This window comes from Odontesthes bonariensis, chromosome 11 (genome assembly GCF_027942865.1).
Source record: "Odontesthes bonariensis isolate fOdoBon6 chromosome 11, fOdoBon6.hap1, whole genome shotgun sequence".
Taxonomy (NCBI): Eukaryota; Metazoa; Chordata; class Actinopteri; order Atheriniformes; family Atherinopsidae; genus Odontesthes; species Odontesthes bonariensis.
This window is the reverse complement of record NC_134516.1, coordinates 27,868,430-27,889,969: the sequence shown is the minus strand read 5'-3', so window position 1 is coordinate 27,889,969 and position 21,540 is coordinate 27,868,430. Positions and strand designations below refer to the sequence as shown.

The window sequence follows — 21,540 nt, the reverse complement described above, 5'->3', positions numbered from 1 at the left end:
CAGATAGTAAAGACATTGATATTAATTAAATGTTACTTCATTCTCCATTCTGTTAAAGCTAACAATCTGAATTTAAGGAGTGGACCTAATCTTTCATACAATTTTGGTGAGTTAAGTTTTGCATATGATCACAGTTCAAAGTTGTGAAATCTATTTGTCATTGGTGTCCTTGCACCGCATTTCTGGGAACTTCACAGAAAAGATCAAAGTCAAACACATATCCCACTTATAGAGTAGGAAATGTTAGCTTAAAAAAAAGAATGTTGCAGTTAGTGCTCTGTGACCTTCATATCATATTTGGCATTTTTTACCCAACAACCTTGGATTACCTTATTATGTGTGTTCCATGTGTAAACTGACATGGTAAGACTAAGTATAAAAACCTTATTTAGGTTGGGATGCCGTGTCAACTGTAAAAAAACTGAATGATAACCTTTGCAAACCTTAAAAAAATCATTTTATCCAAGTTAGTGTTGAGTACAGATAAAGTCATTGTAGTGGGTGACTTTAATATTCATGTAGATGTTGAAAATGATAGCCTGAATATGAACTTTCATTCTATATTGACTCTATTGGATTTTCTCAGAGTGTTCACGGACCGACTCACTGCCTTAATCACACCCAGATCTTGTGCTGACTTATGGCATTGAGAGTGAACAGTTAACAGTGTTCCCTCATAACCCTGTCTTATCTGACCATTTTCTGATAACCTTTGAGTTTACATTACTTGACTATACAGTTTCTGAGAAGAAATTTACGTATAGAAGGTGTCTATCAGAGGATGCTGTAACCAGATTTAAAGAATTAATTCCATCATCCTTTTCTTCACTGCCATGTGCAGATATGACAGAGGACGACTACCTAAACTTTACTCCAGCAGCACTTGACTCTCTTGTTGACAGCACTATAGTTTCAATGCGTCCAGCACTGGACAATGTTGCCGCTCTGAAAAGGAAGGTAATCAGTCAGAAGAGGTTGGCTCCTTGGTATAATTCACAGCTGCGTGCTTTAAAGCAGACTGCAAGAAAGCTGGAGAGACAGTGGCGTTTCTCTAATTTAGAAGAGTCTCAATTAGTCTGGAAAGATAGTTTAATAACGTATAAGAAAGCCCTTCGTAAAGCTAGAACTGCTTATTATTCATCATTGATAAAAGAAAATAAGAACAATCCCAGGTTTCTTTTCAGCACTATAGCCAGTCTGACAAAGAGTTCGAGCTCTGTTGACCCAGTTATTCCTTTAACTCTCAGCAGTGATTATTTCATGAGCTTCTTTATTAATAAAATTGTTTTTATCAGAGAGAAGATTAATGGAATCCTTCCCACTATTATCAGTGATGTATCATGAAGTACAGCAGCTTTAGAAGTATCTTTAGAACCTGATTTGTATTTAGACAGCTTCTGCCCAGTTGATCTCTCTGAACTAACAACAGCAATAGTCTCTTCTAAACCATCAACTTGTGATTTAGACCCAATCCCAACCAGATTGTTCAAGGAGGTTTTCCCATTAATTGACACTTCCATATTGGATTTGATCTATCTGTCTTTGTTGACAGGATATGTACCTCAGACTTTTAAGGTTGCTGTAATTAAACCTTTACTTAAAAAAACAACTCTTGATTCAGAGGTGTTGGCTCATTATAGACCTATATCCAATCTCCCTTTTATGTCTAAAGTTCTTGAAAAAATAGTTGCAGCTCAGCTCTGTGATCATTTAGACAGAAATAATCTGTTTGAAGAGTTTCAGTCAGGATTCAGAGTGCATCATAGCACAGAAACTGCACTGCTGAAAGTTACCAATGATCTCCTCTTAGCCTCTAATAGCCGACTTGTGTCTGTGCCTGTCCTGTTGGATCTCAGTGCTGCATTTGATACGGTAGATCACAGTGAACATGTTATTGGGATTAAAGGAACTGCATTTGGCTGGTTTAAGTCATATTTATCTGATAGATTGCAGTTTGTTCTTGTAAATGAAGAATCTTCCTCACACACCAGAGTAAGTCATGGAGTTCCTCAGGGTTCTGTGCTTGGACCGATTCTTTTCACTTTATACATGCTTCCATTAGGTAATATTATTAGGCAGCATGGCATAAATTTCCATTGCTATGCTGATGATACCCAGTTGTACTTATCTATAAAACCAGATGAACCCAATAGGTTGGTCAGACTACAAGCATGTCTTAAAGACATAAAGACCTGGATGACTCAGAACTGTCTGCTTCTAAATTCAGACAAAACTTAAGTTGTTATCTTTGGACCTGAGCGCTCAGGGAGATATTGTCTAGCTATATAGTTACTCTAGATGGTATTTCCTTGGCTTCTAGTTCTACAGTGAGGAACCTTGGAGTTATTTTTGACCAGAACTTATCATTTGACTCGCATATAAAACAGGTTTCTAGAACTGCATAATGCATGAATATTGTTAAAATCTGGAGCATCCTGTCTCAGAGTGATGCAGAAAAACTGCTCCATGCATTTGTTACTTCAAGATTGGACTACTGTAATTCTTTATTTATGGGCTGTCCCACATATTCTCTAAAAAGCCTTCAGTTGATCCAAAATGCTGCAGCCAGAGTTCTGATGAGAACTAACAGAAGAGATCATATTTCTCCAGTTTTAGCTTCTCTTCATTGGCTCCCTGTTAAATTCAGAATAGAATTTAAGATTCTTCTCCTTACATATAAAGCTCTTAATGACCGAGCTCCATCATATCTTAAAGATCTCATTGTAAGATATTTTCCTAACAGAGCACTTCGTTCCCAAACTGCAGGTTTACTTGAGGTTCCCAGAGTTTCTAAAAGTAGAATGGGAGGCAGAGCCGTCAGTTATCAGGCCCCTCTCTTGTGGAATAAGCTGCCAGTAAATGTCCGGGAAGCAGACACCCTTTCCACTTTTAAGACCAGGCTTAAAACTTTCCTTTTTGATAAAGCTTACAGTTAGGGATGGCTCAGGTAATCCTGAAACATCCCATAGTTAAGCTGCTACAGACCTAGACTGCTGGGGGGCCTCATCTGTCACACCTTTCCTCACTTTATGTATATGTGACATTATTGTGGTCATTAACTCGTGTTTCACTTTTCCAACAAATATCCTTTGAATGGTGTTACAGTGCCGCCGCCGCGGCCCCCTCCCCCCCTTTCTGTCTTCTCAAACCCCAGCTGGTCGAGGCGGATGGCCACCCTTCCTGAGTCTGGTTCTGCCAGAGGTTTCTTCCTGTTAAAAGGGAGTCGTTTCTCTCCACAGTCGCCTCAGGCACGCTCAGGACGGGAGATTGGACCGAAAAACAAAAAGTGTTCAGTGCAATCTGTTGGTTTCCTTAGCTAGAAAATTGTTTTTGAATTGGCTCTATATGAACAAATTAGATTATTTTATGAATAATTATGATTACAATTAATTGAATTCCAATTGACTTGAATTGGACTTTATTATCGAAGTGCCTTGAGATGACATTTGTTGTATTTGGCGCTATATAAATAAAAATTAATTGAATTGAATTTCCATTTAAATCAACTAAACAAAAAATACAAAGATGTTGAACTATTGAAAAGGAGAAATGGTATCATTCTTTGAAAAAAACAAAAAAAATGCTGCTTGTTTTTAATTTCAGACCAGAAACACCTTTCATAATAGTTGGGCTAGGGTTGTGTTCTCTCTATGCCGCCTCACCTCTTCACTTAAAGGACTTGGAAGGCCTTTTGGCTTCGCTATTGTTCTGTCTGATTCTGAGACTCTTGCTTAAAATAGACTTTCAATTGGTCACTAATCTGAGGGGTCCTTTGTGGTGTTATCAATTATCGTAGGCAGGATTTTTTTCAGTTGGAGGCATTGCTGGATTGCAGGCAGAATAGTTTAGCAGTTTCATTCATTCATTGTTTGGTTTAACTGGACTGAACTGAATAATGCCTTTTCTCTCACTCTTCTTTTCTGCCTGCCTTTTTACTGCAACTCTAAAAGGCAGAATTTTTTATCTTCTTTCTCAATCTTTTGAAAAAAGAAAAGCAAGTCAGCAGTTTCGAGGGGAAATGCCGGTGCCTTAGCCCTCTCAAATGCAGATAAATAGCAGCCATTTTAAGCTCTTACCTGGACCGCCACTTCCTTGTACTGAAAAGAAAAGACACAATCAAAATGCGGCACAAAGAATCTTTACAACACAAACACACTATAAGTGCAATATCTTAGAAGTTATTGGTAAACATTTCTCAATAATATATGCCATCTTTTTTCCCCCAATAGTTTATCACCTAATCAGACATATTGCTCATCCTATCAGCTGCAAATATCATATCATCTCAACCGAGCATGGGGCAACATATTGGGTTTACCAAATTCAAGATAACACAAAAGACATATTGGTATCTTCAACAATTAGATGTGTGATCAAGTCTGAAAGTGTGAAAAAAAACAAAAAAAAAACACGATGTATTAATTACAACTGATGTTGTAATTTGTAGCAACCACTTTCATCATCATTTGATATGGATTGTATGGAGATACAGATTTCACATTTCAGACATGTTTTTATGCTCTCATAACAAATGGGAAAGAACTGCGCCACTATTGATTCAGATGTTTGGGTCAAATGCAGTGTGTGCCAAATTAACTCTGACGGCATATTTATCACACTACTCCACACAGCGCTTCACACCCACGCCGTCCTCAAAAATCAACAAACAGCCCTACTTTCACCTCCCACTCTCCTGAACCAAAATAGACCTCGTTCTTCAGATTTACAGCGTGCTTGCCAGAAATTACAGCCCATTGTGAAATGCACGAGCTGAAATTACGACACACATTCAACAATTTATGTGTATTTGACAAAAATGAGGCGATTAAACATACCACTCGATCTACAGGGATGAAATTGGCATCCATGGAGACAATCCGGAATTGGACTTTAAAGACAAGAAAGAAATAATCACCATCAGATAATCGTGAAACACGCGCAAGGTAATGCAAAATATTGTGAATTGGATTATTTTGAAAATAATTAAGATAACAATGAATTAAACTCCAATTGGCTTGAATTGGACTATATCATTTAAGTGCCTGGAGATGACAATTGTTGTAATTTGGCACTATATAAATAAACTGAAATGAATTGAGTATTGTGAGTAAAATGGCATACTAAGTGTACAAACAGAATAAATAAATAAAATAAAAAATAATAATAATAGTAAAATTTAATAAAATTAAAATCACACACTAGGTAATATAGAATGGAATAGAAATGGCGGAAATTCAAAAAATGTATATATGCATGTATACATGCATATTGGATAATGAGATAAATCTGCTGAATTCCTCTTAATAACAAATAAGGAACTATGTTTCTGATGAAAGCTCAAAGCTGTCACTAAGGCAGCTTTTCACCATCTCAGAAACATCAACAGAATTAAAGGTGTAGGTGCCATAATTATTTTCTTTATATTTTTTGTTTTCATTATGGTTATTGGTTCACTTTGATTTGTGTTTTTTGTTTATTGGTTATTATTGGACGTGGGTGTGACATTGGGCGTGTGTGGTGCGCAATTGGAAGCCTTTAATTAGCCCTACTTGGCAACTGTGCGCGAGTTCAGTTTGGCATTGGGTGAGTACAGGGGAAGGCAATCCTTTTGTGTACCGCACCGCACCGCACCGCACCGCACTGCTCCTTTGTCTCAACGTTTTTGCTCTATCTTGCAATCGGAAATGACTATTGGAGTCAAGTTGGATGATATGGAGAGCAATAAACGAAAGAAACCGGAATGAGTGTGTGGACATTATATCATTGAGCGCGCGTAAGACAACCGATTTCCCCCTGCTTAGCCCACAGCGGCGCTGAACGAATTGGCGTTGGATTTAGCCGCAATAAAAGGTTTCCTCTCCCAAAAAAAACAGGAGAAGCTCATCCATGCATTCATCTCCAGTAGACTCTTTTACTGTAATGCTTTTTTAACTGGACTTCCCAAAAAAAGAGCATTAAACATCTGCAGCTCATCTAGAACGCTGCTGCTAGAGTTTTAACCCGGACAAAGAGATCTGAACACATCACACCAGTTTTAAAATCTTTACACTGGCTTCCGGTCAGTCACAGGATAGATTTTAAAAGCCTGCTGATGGTTTACAAATCCCAGAACGGTTTAGGCCCAAAATACATCTGTGATATGTTCAGAGAATATAAACCCAGCAGAGCTCTTTGATCCAAGGACTCAGGTCAACTGGTCCAGTCCAGAGTCCAGACTAAACATGGAGAAGCAGCATTTAGCTGTTATGCTGCAAATAAGTGGAACAAACTGCCAGTGGAGATTAAACTTTCACCAAATGTAGACATTTCCAGGTTAAAGACATTTCTGTTCTCATGTGTCTATGCATGAAATATCTTTTAACTTATCTAGACTGTTGCTTGTTTTTATATTCATTTAAATAATTTTATTTGTTTCTCTTTGTATTCTTTTACGTATTTTTATTGTTTCTGACACTCCCTGCTGCAATGCTTTTATTTTATGTAAACCACTTTGAATTGTTTTGTACATGAAATGTGCTATATAAATAAAATTTGATTTGATTTGATTTGATGGAGTGAAAGGAGCAACTGGTGATGTTTTAGGAGGAAAATGAGTACTCTTTTCCTTCCGTGCAATTTTGTTTTACAGCATGTTCACAAAACTGAGAGACAATATAATAGCTTATCAATACAAAAAATGATCAAAATATATTTTAAATCGAACACCATAGCACAACAGAATAAACTGTGTGCCATTTTGACGTGGCTAATTTGTTAAGATATACTGCTAGGTTGCTACTGTGGGCCCAAAATCTAAAACAAAGAAAACAGGATACTAAGTAGCCTCAAAGTACAACGCTGTGCAGGATTTTTAATTTTTTCCCCCTATTCATTTTACACAGATTTTAAAGATGAAAATATGTGGGTTTTTTTGTTTGTTTTTTTTTTTAATGGCGACAGGTTGTTCGACAAAGTGCAAGAGTCAGAGAATAACAAAGTCTGAAATATATCTTTAGTAATATCAGTGGGTATCTCACTAAATCTTTTTTATATGTTTTTGGGAAAAAAAGTTGAATGCTGAATAAATTTCCTCCAAGTTGTACAGACTCAGATAATGTGGTAGGTCATTGCTAATATACTTTCAAATGGACAGAAAATTACTTTTAAATATTATTACTGGGCATGTATTGTTGGAATGTTTTAAATACTTGAACGCAGTTTTTCTAGAAAAGATAATTGTTTTGTATATGGGATTATCCTCCATCGACTCTTTCGGGCTTTCAAATGCGCGAGCCTACAACTATCCGGTGAGTTACGTGCTGTTTATAAAGTTGTTTTGTAACGTCCCCATGCCAGTAATGTGAGAACCATGCATATGGGTTTGATGGTAAGGCTTGTGACTTTATTGTCGGATGGTTTATAAAGTGGTGTGATGTTTCTGCAGTGTGCAAGTTGTTGTTTTACATGGAAGGGTTAGCAGTTGCCCCTTAGCCACCACGTATTAGCCTCGCATGACAGGCTGTGCGAACAGCGCAATCTCCACACAGGGAGCGCAGATTTGCACCTCTCTGTGTCCTACTATCAGTATTTGACAACCTCTAGCAATGGAAACGTGCTTCAAATGCCCCGGAGTTCCTCTTTAAACACCTACCAGTTTGTCCAGGTTTGTAGATCGGTTTGTCAGTTTGGATGATATGGATGAAAGCAGGAGGCTCAATGAGGATTTTAGTCTCCTTGCTCATTTCATTTTTCCAGTCGCTGCCAGTCCGAAGTGATACCTGAATGGATGCAACAGTTCTGGACAGCACTGAAGGGACCTGCAATACCAGCAGAAACATTTTTTAGAACGGACTCTTCTGCCTGGTTAGCAGGCATCATGCTAAATAGTATAGCTTCCACACTTTTAAGTGTCCTTGCATTGGTAGAGTATGAGTACTTGGAAGTAAATACATCTAAGACCAGAAAACAATAAGAAACAGACTTCTACTGAATGAAATGTTACTGTAATTTCCAGGGCTGGGCGAGTTAACTCATTATTATCACGTTAACTTGTTAATTATTTAACGCTGATAAATATTTTATCGCACATTAACGCAGGTTTTATTGTCCTAAAAGTCTGTTGAATGCATCCCATTCACACAGTTACAGCAAACACCACGAAGCATGGAGTAATAAAATAAAAATAAACTATATATATATAATATAATATATAATACTGCAGAGACAAAAATGGCATTTTTATGAGTTTGAAAGAACAAAAAAAAAGAGAACTGACCTGAAATTTGAAGCAGCGGTAGAAGTCATTTTTAACATGCTTCTCTAGGATGACACTCTTTGTAGAGTCTACAGACAGGCTAATGGTCAGAGAAATTTTCTCCATGGGGCTGTGGACGTGGGCACACAGGATCTCCTGTTTCCCTCCTGTCACATGGGAGCTGACAGTCACTGCATAAATACTGCATTTAGAAACAACAAAAATAGAAAATTATGAGTGTAAAGATTTGGACAAAATATTATGAACAGAATATTCTGGTACCCACTGAGGTTTCACCGATTAAATTAGTTAGTTGTTATTGGTTTTAAGGGTTTAAATGATTTGAGATATTGTATTGTTTTGGGAAGAAAGACTGATGAACATTGTAGGAGCTATTTGTAGAGTTATTTTTGTTTTTTAGTACTAGTTGTAAATTTAATTAGCTAATTATGAGTAACTTTATTTGATTAATTTCAGTGCTTTATTTAGATTAGATTTATTTTGCTAATATTCTTTGTTAGTTACTTGTTTAGAATATTTTGATAATTGGGTCACACTGGGCACCTGGAGTACCAGCATGCACCGGGGTGGGCCAATGGTTTTTACCAGGGAAAGGGAGAGAGCAGTAGGTTTTCTTCTTCTTTTGTTTGTTTTATTGTTTGGAAATAAATAAATCAGAAAAACGCAAGAATTCAATTTTGGACATTCATCTTCTTTTGCCTGCGTTAAACCACATCCCCATGGTACATCAGTGGTCTTCTGATTTTGTTTGGTTTAAGTTTAGTTTGTTTTTTTTATGGACAAATTGTCACTACAAACGTTTTTAGGTAAATAAAAAATAAATAAATAAACAACTAAAAACATGTCGAACAGTGTGAGTAAAGTGAAAATTGTCACGCTAAATTCAACTAAACACTTTGGTTCGATTTTGCACCCAGAAGCCTGTTGATGCCAATGAGAAATGAAGGAGAAATTGAATGGCGCTATGGCTCAGCAGCCAGGTGCTGCTGAGAATACTGATGCCATTTCTGCAACCAGGAAAAGTTTCCTGCTTATCAGCTGCTGGAGCCCCAAGCTGGAACTTTTACTGACAACATAAGATGATTAAAAAGATATGTTACTTACGTGTCATTGAGGCTGGCTGATGTCGCAGTTTGTAGGAGAATTGTTGCGACTGTGACTGCAAATAGTTGGAGGACAGGTGCCATGTCTGCAGAGCCCAGCTGGTGCTTTGCAAAGCCGGGGGACAGCACGAGCAGAGACTGAGGAGAAGGAGGACGCGCTTCCAGCCTGCTGTGCGCACTGTGAACCGGACTCACAGGAAGGGGTGTGCACTGTGTTAGCGGTAGCCTGGCTTGCTGTTTATACCACCAAACCACCCCCCAGCTATCCCCTCCTTGTGGGTTACTCCCCCCAAAGTTCGTATGACATTTGTGGCCTCCTCCCCATTCCACAGGGTTTCACTTCCCGGCAGTCGAATGACAGTCGTGCCTGCAGCTAAAAGGCCACTTTCTGGAGAATTTCACGAATGCACACTTTTCCATCAGTAAGGGCTGTAAATGACGAGGGTGGAAAGGTGAAAATACTGAGGCCACTGGCATGCAGACATACTGCCCACAGAATTGTAGCATGACAGGCCTGACAGGCCTGGCGTTATCAGGCAAATAGTAGTGAAGAAAATGGAAATAACACAGTGCGGAGCCTAGGGGCCTTGGTGGCTTTTTGCAGACACTTGGAATACATTCCTTGCACTGAAACTAAGTTTAACAATGCTGCCACAGGCCAGTGCACAGTACCTATGGCTTTACATCTATGATAGAATTATACATCATATGATTGGAAAAGCTTTATTTTGGAAAGCATATTGTGGAACTTCAAAAAAGATTTAGAAATGCACTCACAAAAAGTTGGTATCAGATTATGGCAAAGTGTATTTTTTTTTGTCTGAGAGTTACAGGGCATGTCCTTCAAATGTGGCTCACCTCAATCAGGCTAAAATATCCTGACTTGTTCCATTGTCTGAGATTCAGGCAGTTATTCTTTCATGCAGTCTTCCAATTGTTCACCGGTGGATAAAGCTTGCTTTGTTTTGCCAGCTTGCATGATGGCATGTACCTGATTCTTTTTTTTTAATCAAGCTTGTAGCATAGCATGCTCTGTGGCAGAGAAGGAATATCTTGGTACATTAAACATATTTTCTTGGAACCAACGGTTATGACAAAATATTTAGACGTCAACCCCCTTGAATCAAAATGTGATATTTGCTGTTAGCTTTTTGAAGCAATCAAAGTCTGTTTCTGACATCACAACTCAGTCTCTGGTAGACAACTTGTAGTCCAATCTTCGTGGGCTGGCTATAATATACAGGTAAAATGGCAAGGCAAGGCAAGTTTATCTGTACAGCACAATTCAACTACAAGGTGATTCAAAGTGCTTTACAGAGACATTAAAACAAATAAAAAGCATGATTTAAATTTTAAACAAAAAAGAAAGAAATGAGATAAATAGATAAAATCAGATAAAATCAGTAGTTAAAATGTGATTAAGTTTTGAGCTTTATTCAAATGCAGCTTAAAATAGGTGTGTCTTCAACCTGGACTTAAATACACTGAGTGTTTTAAGGTTTAAACCTTAAGATTCATCTGAAAAATGCTGTTTTTTAAAAAAAAATCTATTTTGGAAAGGTTTTTTGTCCATATGTGGGTCAGACAGCCATGTTGAATGAGTAACAGCTTCCCATTTCCCATGGGCAGCCTATTGGTTACCGGTACCTGTAATCAATGGCCATATTAGTGACTGGCCTCTGCAATGTTATAGTGTCTGCTGTCCGTTAATATCATCATTTGGGTTATTTTGCTGTTCCATATGTCTGTGCCTGAGAAGATTTATCTTTATTCATCCATCCATTATCTATACCGGGTCGCGGGCAGGCTGGAGCCTATCCCAGCAGTCAATGGGCGAGAGGCGGGGTACACCCTGGACAGGCTGCCAGTCCATTGCAGGGCCACATAGAGACAAACGAGACAAACAACCATGCACGCTCACACTCACACTCACTCCTAAGGACAATTTAGAGATGCCAATTAACCTAACATGCATGACTTTTTGGACAGTGGGAGGAAGCCGGAGTACCCGGAGAGAACACACGCATACACGGGGAGAACATGCAAACTCCACACAGAAAGGCCCCAGCTGGGTGTTGAACCTGGAACCTTCTTGCTGTGAGGCAACAGTGCTAACCACCACACCACCGTGCAGCCCTATCTTTATTCAGTTGAGGACAATTATTTGAAATGCAAGTAATGAATAAATGAATAGATAAATTGGTAAAGGTGGTTGTCATCTTGGAATCAATGGAAACTAATATTGTGTATGGAGGGTATGTACTCATATGGTAACCTGTAAATGCAGACCTCTGAAGTACCACAGCCAAACAACAACTAGTTTTAATCTGGAGATATGTGAAAAAAAGTCCTTCACTGGGCCAGAAATGAAGCCTTCTCTCTTTTTTTATTTGTCCAGTGATCTATAGTATCGAGAGCAACAGTGAAATCGAGAGGGTTTGAAAAACAAGTGAGTGGCCAGAGGTATCTATTACATGAAGAGCACTGAGTGTTCACACACACACATGTACCCACAGCAGTTCTGAAGACACAGAACAACAAATAAACTAGCACACAAATCATCAGAACAATGACAACTACCCTGCCCCATTAGCATGCTGGGAAGTCATCAGATTCAATTTTTCTAAATACATTGCATGGTCGGTAGATAGTATGCTTGTTTTTATATACACAACATACTGGATTTTACCAATAAACAAACATTATAAACTTAACAGCTGGGGCTTCGTATGGTTCAAGCTCCGAAGACTCACTGATACTGTGGGTGAGAGGAGAATGTTGGCCAAGCTGACATCTATCATGAACAATCCCTCTCACCCCACTACCACTCTGTGGGGCTCGAAGTAGCTCATTCAAGAACAGACTGCTGCTTTCACAGTGCAAGAGTGAGCGCTTCTGCAGATCCTTCATCCCATCAGCCATAAAGCTCTTCAACAACCACTGCTGACATGACACTGTAACATGGTTCTCTGTGCTATACAAATGTGAAATATGTTCAGTTTATTTCCTTACCTTACTTTGTTTCATAATACAGCTCATATTGAATATTTACATTTTTTTAGATTCCTGTTCTCTTTTAGATATTTTGTGTTATTTTATTTCATCTTCTTACGGTTTTTAGATATATATTGCTATTTAAACTTGATGTGTGATTTTTCTTTTGGTCATCTACGATGTTGTATCCTGCTGCGGAATGAATAACGTTCTATCTTAATTATCTTATATCCCATAATCGTATTTCATAGATTTAGCTTTAAACATGTTGTTTCCAGGTAATATGTTAGGCTTTTTTGGTAAAATTTGAATTGCCAAAAATTTAAGGTGCTCCATTTGAAAGTTGTTGATATTGTAAGAACATATCTAAAATAGCTCTGCAATAAATCATGATCCCATTTACAATATTGTGATTCTGCAGGTATATGGAAGGAAGTTGTGCGTATATGCTCTTGGCAACAGCAAGATATAACAAGTGACCAACAAGCGGTGAGTTATCTAAACTCAGATGAAAGAACCTCGTACAAAACCATTTGCACCACGGGCAACTGCAGATGAGGGATGTCATCTTGTGGTAAACAGGAAAGTGCAAACATGAGAAGAATTCTTCTCAGGATATTAAAAACATGCCAAGCTCCCCCCGTTCATTTCTGTATGAGGAGAGGAAATGAAATACAAATCAGTCATTTCCACAAAACAGACATGATTTGATCTGAGCTTGCCAGAAATATCGTATTGTGTTAATTTTTTAATTTTTTTCAGGTTTGTCAGAGTGAGAACCTGTTTGACTGGAGGCAACATGGTGACCGTCTTTTCTTCTATTATCTTTTGTCTCGTCCTGCCTTTTGATCTCTGCTGCTGAAAAATCTGTCAAATTCAGAACAGAATGTAACAGAGGTTGTTACATTTTTTCCTGTTTGATGACTGTATTCAGCTTAATTCTCATTATGGCATCATATTTATGAAGAGTTTTTCACTCTAGGTGTTCTCTTAGCCCACTCTCAAGACAGATAAAAGGCTTCTGTTAATCCTTTTGTAGGTATGGAAGCAAAATGCATTTAAAATTCAAGATTAGCCCTTCATGGCCTGTGGAAAAATTGATTTTGAGCAAAATGAGTGATCAAGCATTTATTTTTTTTTTAATTAAGCTGATCACAATGCTGGTATATTGATTTGAAATGAAAAGCTTTTGCAATCCTGGTCAAAATGTTGGTTACTTTGAATACAAAGTACAGACAATTATATTTCAGAAAAGGGAAAGATGACAGATTTCTTTAATTCATGTATAATTTCCTGCTAAAGTTTTAGGATTGCAAAAAAAAGAAATGTGCCTGAAGCACAAGGTTGAACATCCTGCACGGTTAGTAATTAGTGACTATCCTTTGTCAAACACCACACCTTGTGCATATCTCCTTTGTCAGTTTATCTTTCAACTTGTTTTGGAGGTATTTCTTCATTTATCATGTAAAGGGATTCTATTTCTGTCAAATTGTTTTGTTATCTTGCTCTTTTTAGGTCTATCCGTATATTTTCAGTCACGTACCAGTGCAATATTCCCTGGTGTCAAATCTGTACAGCCTTGACAGCATCACCACCAAGGGGCCTAAACCTTAAGTTTTCTGATGCAAAGACAAATGTCTTGCCCTTTGGGCTACATGATACTCCAAAGGTGTTGTCATCTTGTAATTATGCAATACGATTAGTTTAGCGTAGTACGACGAAATTTGGTACACATATTCATCATGCCCAGACGCACAAAAAAAGTCTCTTGCTGCCAATGTCCCACATTCACAGGAAGGCGGCCATTTTGGATGGAAAGTGTGTTTTCGTGCCATTTTTGCCCGATTCCACACCTTGCATTTGATCGAACTCCTCCTACAGATTTAATGCTACAGACTTCAAACTTGGCCAGGTTACTCTTAAGACATGGGGGAAAAAAATCATGGAAAAACTTTTTCAAAACTTAAAGGCCGTGGTGACGCCTCAAAGTTTGATGACTCGCCATCACTCGCCACAAAAAATTAAGTCGTTTATAACTCCCACATATATTATCCAATCTGTCCCAAACTTCATACGGTGAATGCTGGACCCAGCCTGAACGCGTACATAAAACATTGTGACATCCACCTATAGCGCCACCTGCTGGTGGTCGGAAAAGTCTTTTTTTTTCCACACCTCGCATTTGATCGAACTCCTCCTACAGATTTAATGCTACAAGCTTCAAACTTGGCCAGGTTACTCTTAAGACATGGGGGGAAAAATTCATGGAGAAACTTTTCCAAACTCTGAACGGTGTGGGCGTGACCAGGTGGTGAAAATCATGTGATGGCGTTTGTGGTTTGAAAGCCTTATCATCATCGCAAAGTCATGAAACTTGGCACACACGTCCACCCTGACAACCTCGTACGTAAGTAAAGGGTATCGTGTGTGGGCGTAGCAAAATGGCTCAGTGGCGCCCCCTAGAAATTTTCAAAAACCCCTCCCCATTGGGGTTATTATGTGCTCATACGTACGCAGAGGGTATCGTGCGTGTGGGCAGAGCTGTAGCTACAGCGTCCAGCGCATACCCCAACGTACGCACATCCCCACGTACGCCATCTCGGTCCCGCCTACAGCTGCTTGCAGCTTTCTAGTTATTATCATAATTTCTATTTAAATATATTGAGGAAGTAACCTAATTTACAATTGGGAATAACAGTAAAATATATTCAAAATATGATTGGATGTGGCCTACATGGCAAGATTAAAATCCCAGGTATGTTTTGTATTTTTTGTCACATTGTTTTATTGTAGTGGCACACTTATTGACAAGAAAATTTCAAACTGGCACCCATATCACAAAGGTTGCCAAACCCTGCTTTAGAGGATCATTTGGAAGAACTAAAAAAAAGAAAAGAAAAACTGTCCAAGAAGTTTATGGAAGTCTGGCCAGAGATGCAGACAGGCTTGCAGAAGAGGCTGAGGGCAAGGCTGGCAGTCAGATGGCCCAGCTCATCACAAAGTCCAATGCTCTGAGGAGGAGCTCCAAGAAGAAAATATGTAGTTCGGTTACAGATACAGTTTTTGTGTACACACTTGCACACAAACATAATACAATGTATAACATATAATTCATATATTTATACAATTATTGTTTGTCAGGATTTTTTGGTTCCATACAACTTTGAATAGATTCATATATTTTGCAAGTAATTCTGAGCCTCCTTTTTGCCAGTATGGATGAAAAATGGGTCTTAAATTGTATTAATTATGGTCTTAAAAAAGTCTTAAAAAGTCTTTTCAAACAGTAGTGCCTCGCTTCTTCCTCTGTTTTAGCCATTACATTTAGTAATTGAGTGTGAACTGGGATTTTCTCCAATGCATTTGTAGTAACGGCATGATTGTGTGCCTTGCTGGTTTGATGGCGATTGAAGCTGTCAACAGCATTTTTCCAATTACAAAAACCATTTAAGTAGAAGGCTAGGTCATGTTTTTTTTCCAAAGTGGTCTTTTTGATGGTGTATGCTTTAACACACTCAAAACAAAGTTCCCTTTTCAATGTAGGACTACAATGTCGCCATGGATACGACTATATACCACTTTTCCTGAAACCGTAACTTTTTGTTTGGAAGATGCTGTAATTCAATTAATTTTGGATCAGGCTGGTATGGAATAGTCCCCACGTCCAGGACACTGCTCCACTGACTCGATTGAGGGTCACTGTCGCTCACACTGACTGTGTCCAAAAGAGCAAAGAAAATTTAATTAAAATTTTTTCAAAGAGCTGTATCCTGAAGATCCAAGTTGAGAACCAGAATATTAGTGACCCCCGTTAACACTTTTTAAAGTATTTTAACTTTATAATACCCAAAATACACTTTGTTATTTTCTTTACTTTCAAGTCGTATACTCTTTCCACAACGTACATGGTGTACTTCTATATTTCACTCAGGGAAAAACAACCATCAAAGTCCTTTATTCGTCAATAACTTAAACTAAGTTCAATTAATTTAGAACTGAACAGTGAAAGGAAAACTTACCACTAAACATGAGGAGTTCAACCTTTTATCAGAAGAAATTTAGATACATTCTTTTTTTTCAAGAATGTGTCAAAAATTAATATCTCTCGCCAAAAAGTTACATACCTGGAAATGAATAATACTTTGAAAAAATGAGTGAAACTAAATTGCTCAAGTTGTCTTACAGTAGTAATAAGATAAAATAATATTTAAAAAAAGAGGATTATACTACATGTTCTGTTGCACTTACGTTATGTTTGAGCAAACGGAAAGTTTCAAACTCTATGTAAGTTGAACTGGAAAAAGCCAAACTGACACATCAGGAGTTTACTATGGCTGGACTGACCAGTTACATCCCCAAACAGGTCAGTCTGGAACTGACACCACTGTTCCCTCATGTCGCAAAACGACTGGATTGAGCTTCAAGGGGGCCCTAGGGCAAAACTTTCATGTTGGGCCAATCATGACAACCAGAATACATGTCAGTTTTTATAATTCAAAAGACACCCAGAAACCAACCAGACCTCCAGAAGAAACAATTGGTTGATCAATCTTGGGGATACCCTATTTTTGATCTTATGAAATGGTTTCAAATATTGAAAAGTGGAGTATTAAAACTAGAATTTAATTTGTTTAATTAATTAACTAATTAAATATAAACTCAAATGAGCAAAGTCTGTAACTTGAAATGTGCCAAAAATATATATGTAAAAGCATTTATATATATATATATATATATATATATATATATATACATATATTATATTTATGTAAGAGTTCAAACCAGCTGAGCTTGAAAGGAACCAGCTGGAGTACGTAAAAGAAGGTTAGTAAAAGAGGCTACAGAATTTAAAAAGAAACAAAATGTATTTGGTTAAAAAAAAATCATGGGACTTCCGGGTGAGCAGCTATGAGGTAGGCAGCAGAATAACAGAGCTCCCCGATCTTCAAAATAACGCCGTATTTTTTCAAAAGACCGTTACATATTAACAGAAGAAGTTAAAGAGGCGTTTATACTATGCCCAAAGCAAAACAAAAAAACGTTTCACAGACGAAGGAAAGAGCTCAAACAGCCGAGGAAGAGTCCGAGAACGATACAGCTAGCCACCCTGTCGTGGTGGAGCTACAGGTGGATGCGGACATGGCTAACCTGCAAACCATATTGCAAGAACTGAGAGAGTTTCGGCGTGAAAATGCAGAGACTCTTCAAGAAATACGAGAGGACATTAAAGTAACTAACAGCAGAGTTGACGAAGCCAAAATGCGAATTTCTGAGACGGAGGACAGAGTGCAGGGGCTGGAGGAGGCTACGCGGGAACTGCTAAAGCTACAGGCTAAATTGGAAGATAAGCTAACGGATCAAGAGGGAAGAGCAAGACGGGACAATTTAAGAATTCACGGCATAACGGAAGAGTCGGAGAGCAACTCCACATCAATGATAACATTCGTGGAAAATTTACTGAGAGAAAAACTGGAGTTGCCTCACACCGACGACCTGAAGATTGAACGTGCGCACCGCGCATTGGGACCAAAACCACCGGCCGATGCTCCCCCGAGATCCATAGTTGTTAAGTTCTCCAGTAGCAAAACTAAAGAAGAAATCCTGAAACAAGTGTGGCGAAAAAAGGGGTTTCTGTATAAGGAGAAAAAAGTTTTTGTGGACCACGACTATGCACCGGAGACCCTCAGGAAGCGCCGGGAATACGCGGAGGCGAAGAAGGTATTGAGGGAGAATAATATACGGTTCCAAACTCCTTTTCCAGCCAGAATGAGGGTCTTTTACGAGGGAGAGATATGCTTGTACAACTCGGCTGAGGAGGCTACGCAAGACATGGTGAAGAGAGGTCTGTCCGTGACGATACACAAGCCGCCGGCGAGCTGGGCTGACAGAGTTAAAAACCTGATGTGGTGCAAAACCCGATCCCCGAGAGGAGGAGAGCAGCAGCCGGAGGCTCGGCGGGATGGTTTTAAAAAGAAACTGGACAGTTTCAGACGGGCTGACCGGTGAACTTATTTTGTCTCGGCGTGGATTCCTCGTGGTAAGGAGGCATTGTAGTAATGACTGTGGAACAAACAATTAAAAACAGCCATGAGAGGCGTTTGGGTTAGGTTAATGACATTAATAATATAATATAAGATCGGGGAAGATCTGACTAAGCTAAAAGTATGGATCACTTTGAAAACTTAAAGGAGGGCCCTCCACAGCTGGAGACGCATGGAGGCTTTCCCTCCGAGCCGGCAAAACATCTCGGCTCTTTCAGGGTCACAAACAAGACCTCAAAACAGGAAGTTCAACCTGTGATTAAGTCCACGTTTTTCTGGGACTGTTCTGTTCATGTTCTTTTTTGTATTTATGTTGTTATAGAGTTCGAGTGGAGAGGGGGTAGTGGGATTAAAGGTGACACTTGATTTAAGATGGAAAGCCAAAAAGTTCCACTGAGGTTTGCTTCTTACAATGTGAAGGGTGTACTAAACCCAGTAAAAAGAAGTAAAATTCTGGGCAAAATGAAAAAAGACAAGGTAGATATAATATTTCTGCAAGAAACCCATTTAACTGATACTGAACATGCCAAACTTCAAAGACAGGGCTATAACCAGATTTACTCAGCGTCATACAAAACAGGACACAGACGGGGGGTGGCAACACTGATATCGAAAAGAGTAATCTTTGAAAAGGTAACAGAAATCACGGACAGGGAAGGAAGGTATAACATGGTTGTGGGAAAATTAGAAGGATCAGAAACCACTCTCTTAAATGTTTATGCATCTCCTGGTGCAACCTGGGGGTTCTATAGACAAATCTTCGATCTGATGATTACGAAAGCCAGGGGAATGGTGATTTGTGGTGGTGACTTTAATCTGAGACTGAACCCAAAGTGTGATGCGTCAAGATTAACTCAGAATCAGAATAATACTGTAGGCAAAAAGGTGAGACAGATGATAAGAGAGATGGGTATCTGTGATGTATGGAGGGAGTTCAATCCTATGAAGAGAGACTATACCTTCTACTCCTCACCACATAATACTTACTCGAGGATTGATTATTTTTTTATGTACAGTAAAGATATCGGTTTTGTAAGGTCATGTAAAATTGGGATAATGGACTTATCAGACCATAGCCCGGTATACCTAGATTTAAATTTAAAAAACAGCAAAAATAATTTTTCCTGGAGACTTAATTTAAATGTACTTAAGGGAAAAATGAAGGAAGAACTTCAAGATGAAATTAAGTTATACCTGTCAGAAAACGATAATGGAGAAGTTTCCCCCCTTATGGTGTGGGATGCAGGTAAGGCTGTTTTAAGAGGGAAAATCATCGCGAAACTGGCACTACAAAAGAGGCTCAGACAGGAAAAATTGGATAAACTAGAAAAGGACTTGGGGAATCTGGAAAAAAAACATAAAAAAGATACCCAATTGGACATTAGTCAGAAAATTAGGGAAATAAAAAATCAGATTAAAGAAATTTATGATGCAGACATTCAGAAAAAATTAACCTTTCTGAAACAGAAGTATTATGAAGTAGGCAGTAAATCAGCTAAAATCCTGGCATATAAATTAAGAAAACAACAAGCAGAGAGGGTAGTTCATAAAATTAAAGACCCAAACACCAAACAAATGAAACATGAGTTTCAAGATATTCACAGTTCTTTTGAAAAGTATTACAAAAACCTATATGCACGGATGGCCAGTCAGGGGGATAAGTCACCTGAATCCCTACTTGCATCACTTAATCTCCCAACAATTACAGAAGACCAGAATAAAGTCCTATTGGCCAATGTGACTATAGAAGAACTCCAAAAGGCAATCTCTAGACTCAAACCTAATAAGTCTTCAGGTTCCGATGGGTTTACAGCGGAATGGTATAAGACTTTTAGTGACTCTTTATCACCATTGTTGCTCAGAACATTTAATTGGGTTCTTAAGAAAGGACAAATTCCTCCAGTAGCACCCGGGATGGGTTTTTGAGAAGAGAGGCTCTCATCGAGAGGTACCAGGATGTCTTCACCGCGCCAGTAGAATCCGTACCAGGTGTGGTGCATTTTCAGCTAAATCCAGCAGTTCAGCCAGTCCAGGGTGCCCCCCGTAACGTCCCAGTCGCCATGAGGGCGGCAGTAAAAGCTCAGCTGGACAAATATGAGGCAGAGGGCCACATCACCTCAGTCACAGAGCCGACTGACTGGATCAGCAACATGGTCATCATCAAGAAACCAGACAAGCTGCGAATATGCATTGACCCAAAGCACCTCAACCAGGCTCTACTGCGATCACACTACATCATGCCCACTCTGGAGGACATACTTTACAAGCTCCCCAAAGCCAGGACATTCACCTTGGTGGATGTGAGGGATGCCTTTCTATAGTGCAGACTGGATGAACCGAGCAGCTACATGGCCACCTTTTGGACACCCTGGGGGCGCAAGCGCTGGCTGAAACTCCCGTTCGGCGTCTCTGTGGCCCCAGAGGTGTACCAACGGAAACAGCAAGAGCTCCTGGTGGGGCTCAATGGGGTGTACCCTATAGCAGATGACATCCTCATTGTGGGCTGCGGGGATTCAGATGAGGAAGCAGGGCATGACCACGATGCAAAGCTGCTCGCCCTCATGGACAGATGCCGGCAAGTCAAACTCCGACTCAGCATACGAAAGCTCCAGTTTAAAGTACCAGAGGTTCGCTTTCATGGGCATATCCTCTCTGCACAGGGTCTGAAAGCTGACCCAGAGAAAGTGAAGGCGGTGATGGACATGCCCCTCCCGACTGATGTGAAGGCTGTGCAGCGGTTCGTTGGGTTCGTGACGTACCTGGCCAAGTTCTTACCACGCCTGTCAGAGGTCTGTGAGCCACTGAGGAGGCTCACGGATAAAGAGACAGTGTGGCACTGGCTTCCGAAACACGACGCAGCAGTGATGGAAGTCAAGCAGCTGGTGACTACAACACCAGTGCTGCGCTACTACGATGTGACAAAGGCGGTGACAATTCAGAGCGACGCTAGCCAGCATGGCCTGGGCTGTGTGCTGTTGCAGGAAGGCCAACCTGTTGCTTTCGCCTCGAGGGCTCTCACCCCAACAGAGCAGAATTATGCCCAAATTGAAAAGGAATGCCTCAGCATTGTATTTGCATGCCAACGCTTTCATCAGTATCTCTATGGGCTCAATAGTGTCACTGCAGAGACTGATCATAAGCCCCTCGT

The 21,540-nt window shown here is 39.4% G+C and overlaps 1 protein-coding gene across 1 annotated transcript in view; it reads right to left on the bottom strand.

Moving 5' to 3' along the window:
- The window catches only part of LOC142391890 (alpha-2-macroglobulin-like), a 47,229-nt gene extending 37,672 nt beyond the window's left edge, over nt 1-9,557 (bottom strand). Inside the window, exons 1-5 of the mRNA XM_075478073.1 lie at nt 9,359-9,557; nt 8,255-8,435; nt 7,631-7,796; nt 4,836-4,888; nt 4,077-4,097 (exon numbers count right to left, since the gene is read on the bottom strand). Of these exons, the coding sequence (XP_075334188.1) occupies nt 4,077-4,097; nt 4,836-4,888; nt 7,631-7,796; nt 8,255-8,435; nt 9,359-9,441 (504 nt within the window). The 5' untranslated portion in view covers nt 9,442-9,557. The remainder of the gene's footprint in view (nt 1-4,076; nt 4,098-4,835; nt 4,889-7,630; nt 7,797-8,254; nt 8,436-9,358) is intronic.
- Nucleotides 9,558-21,540: the final 11,983 nt, after the last annotated feature.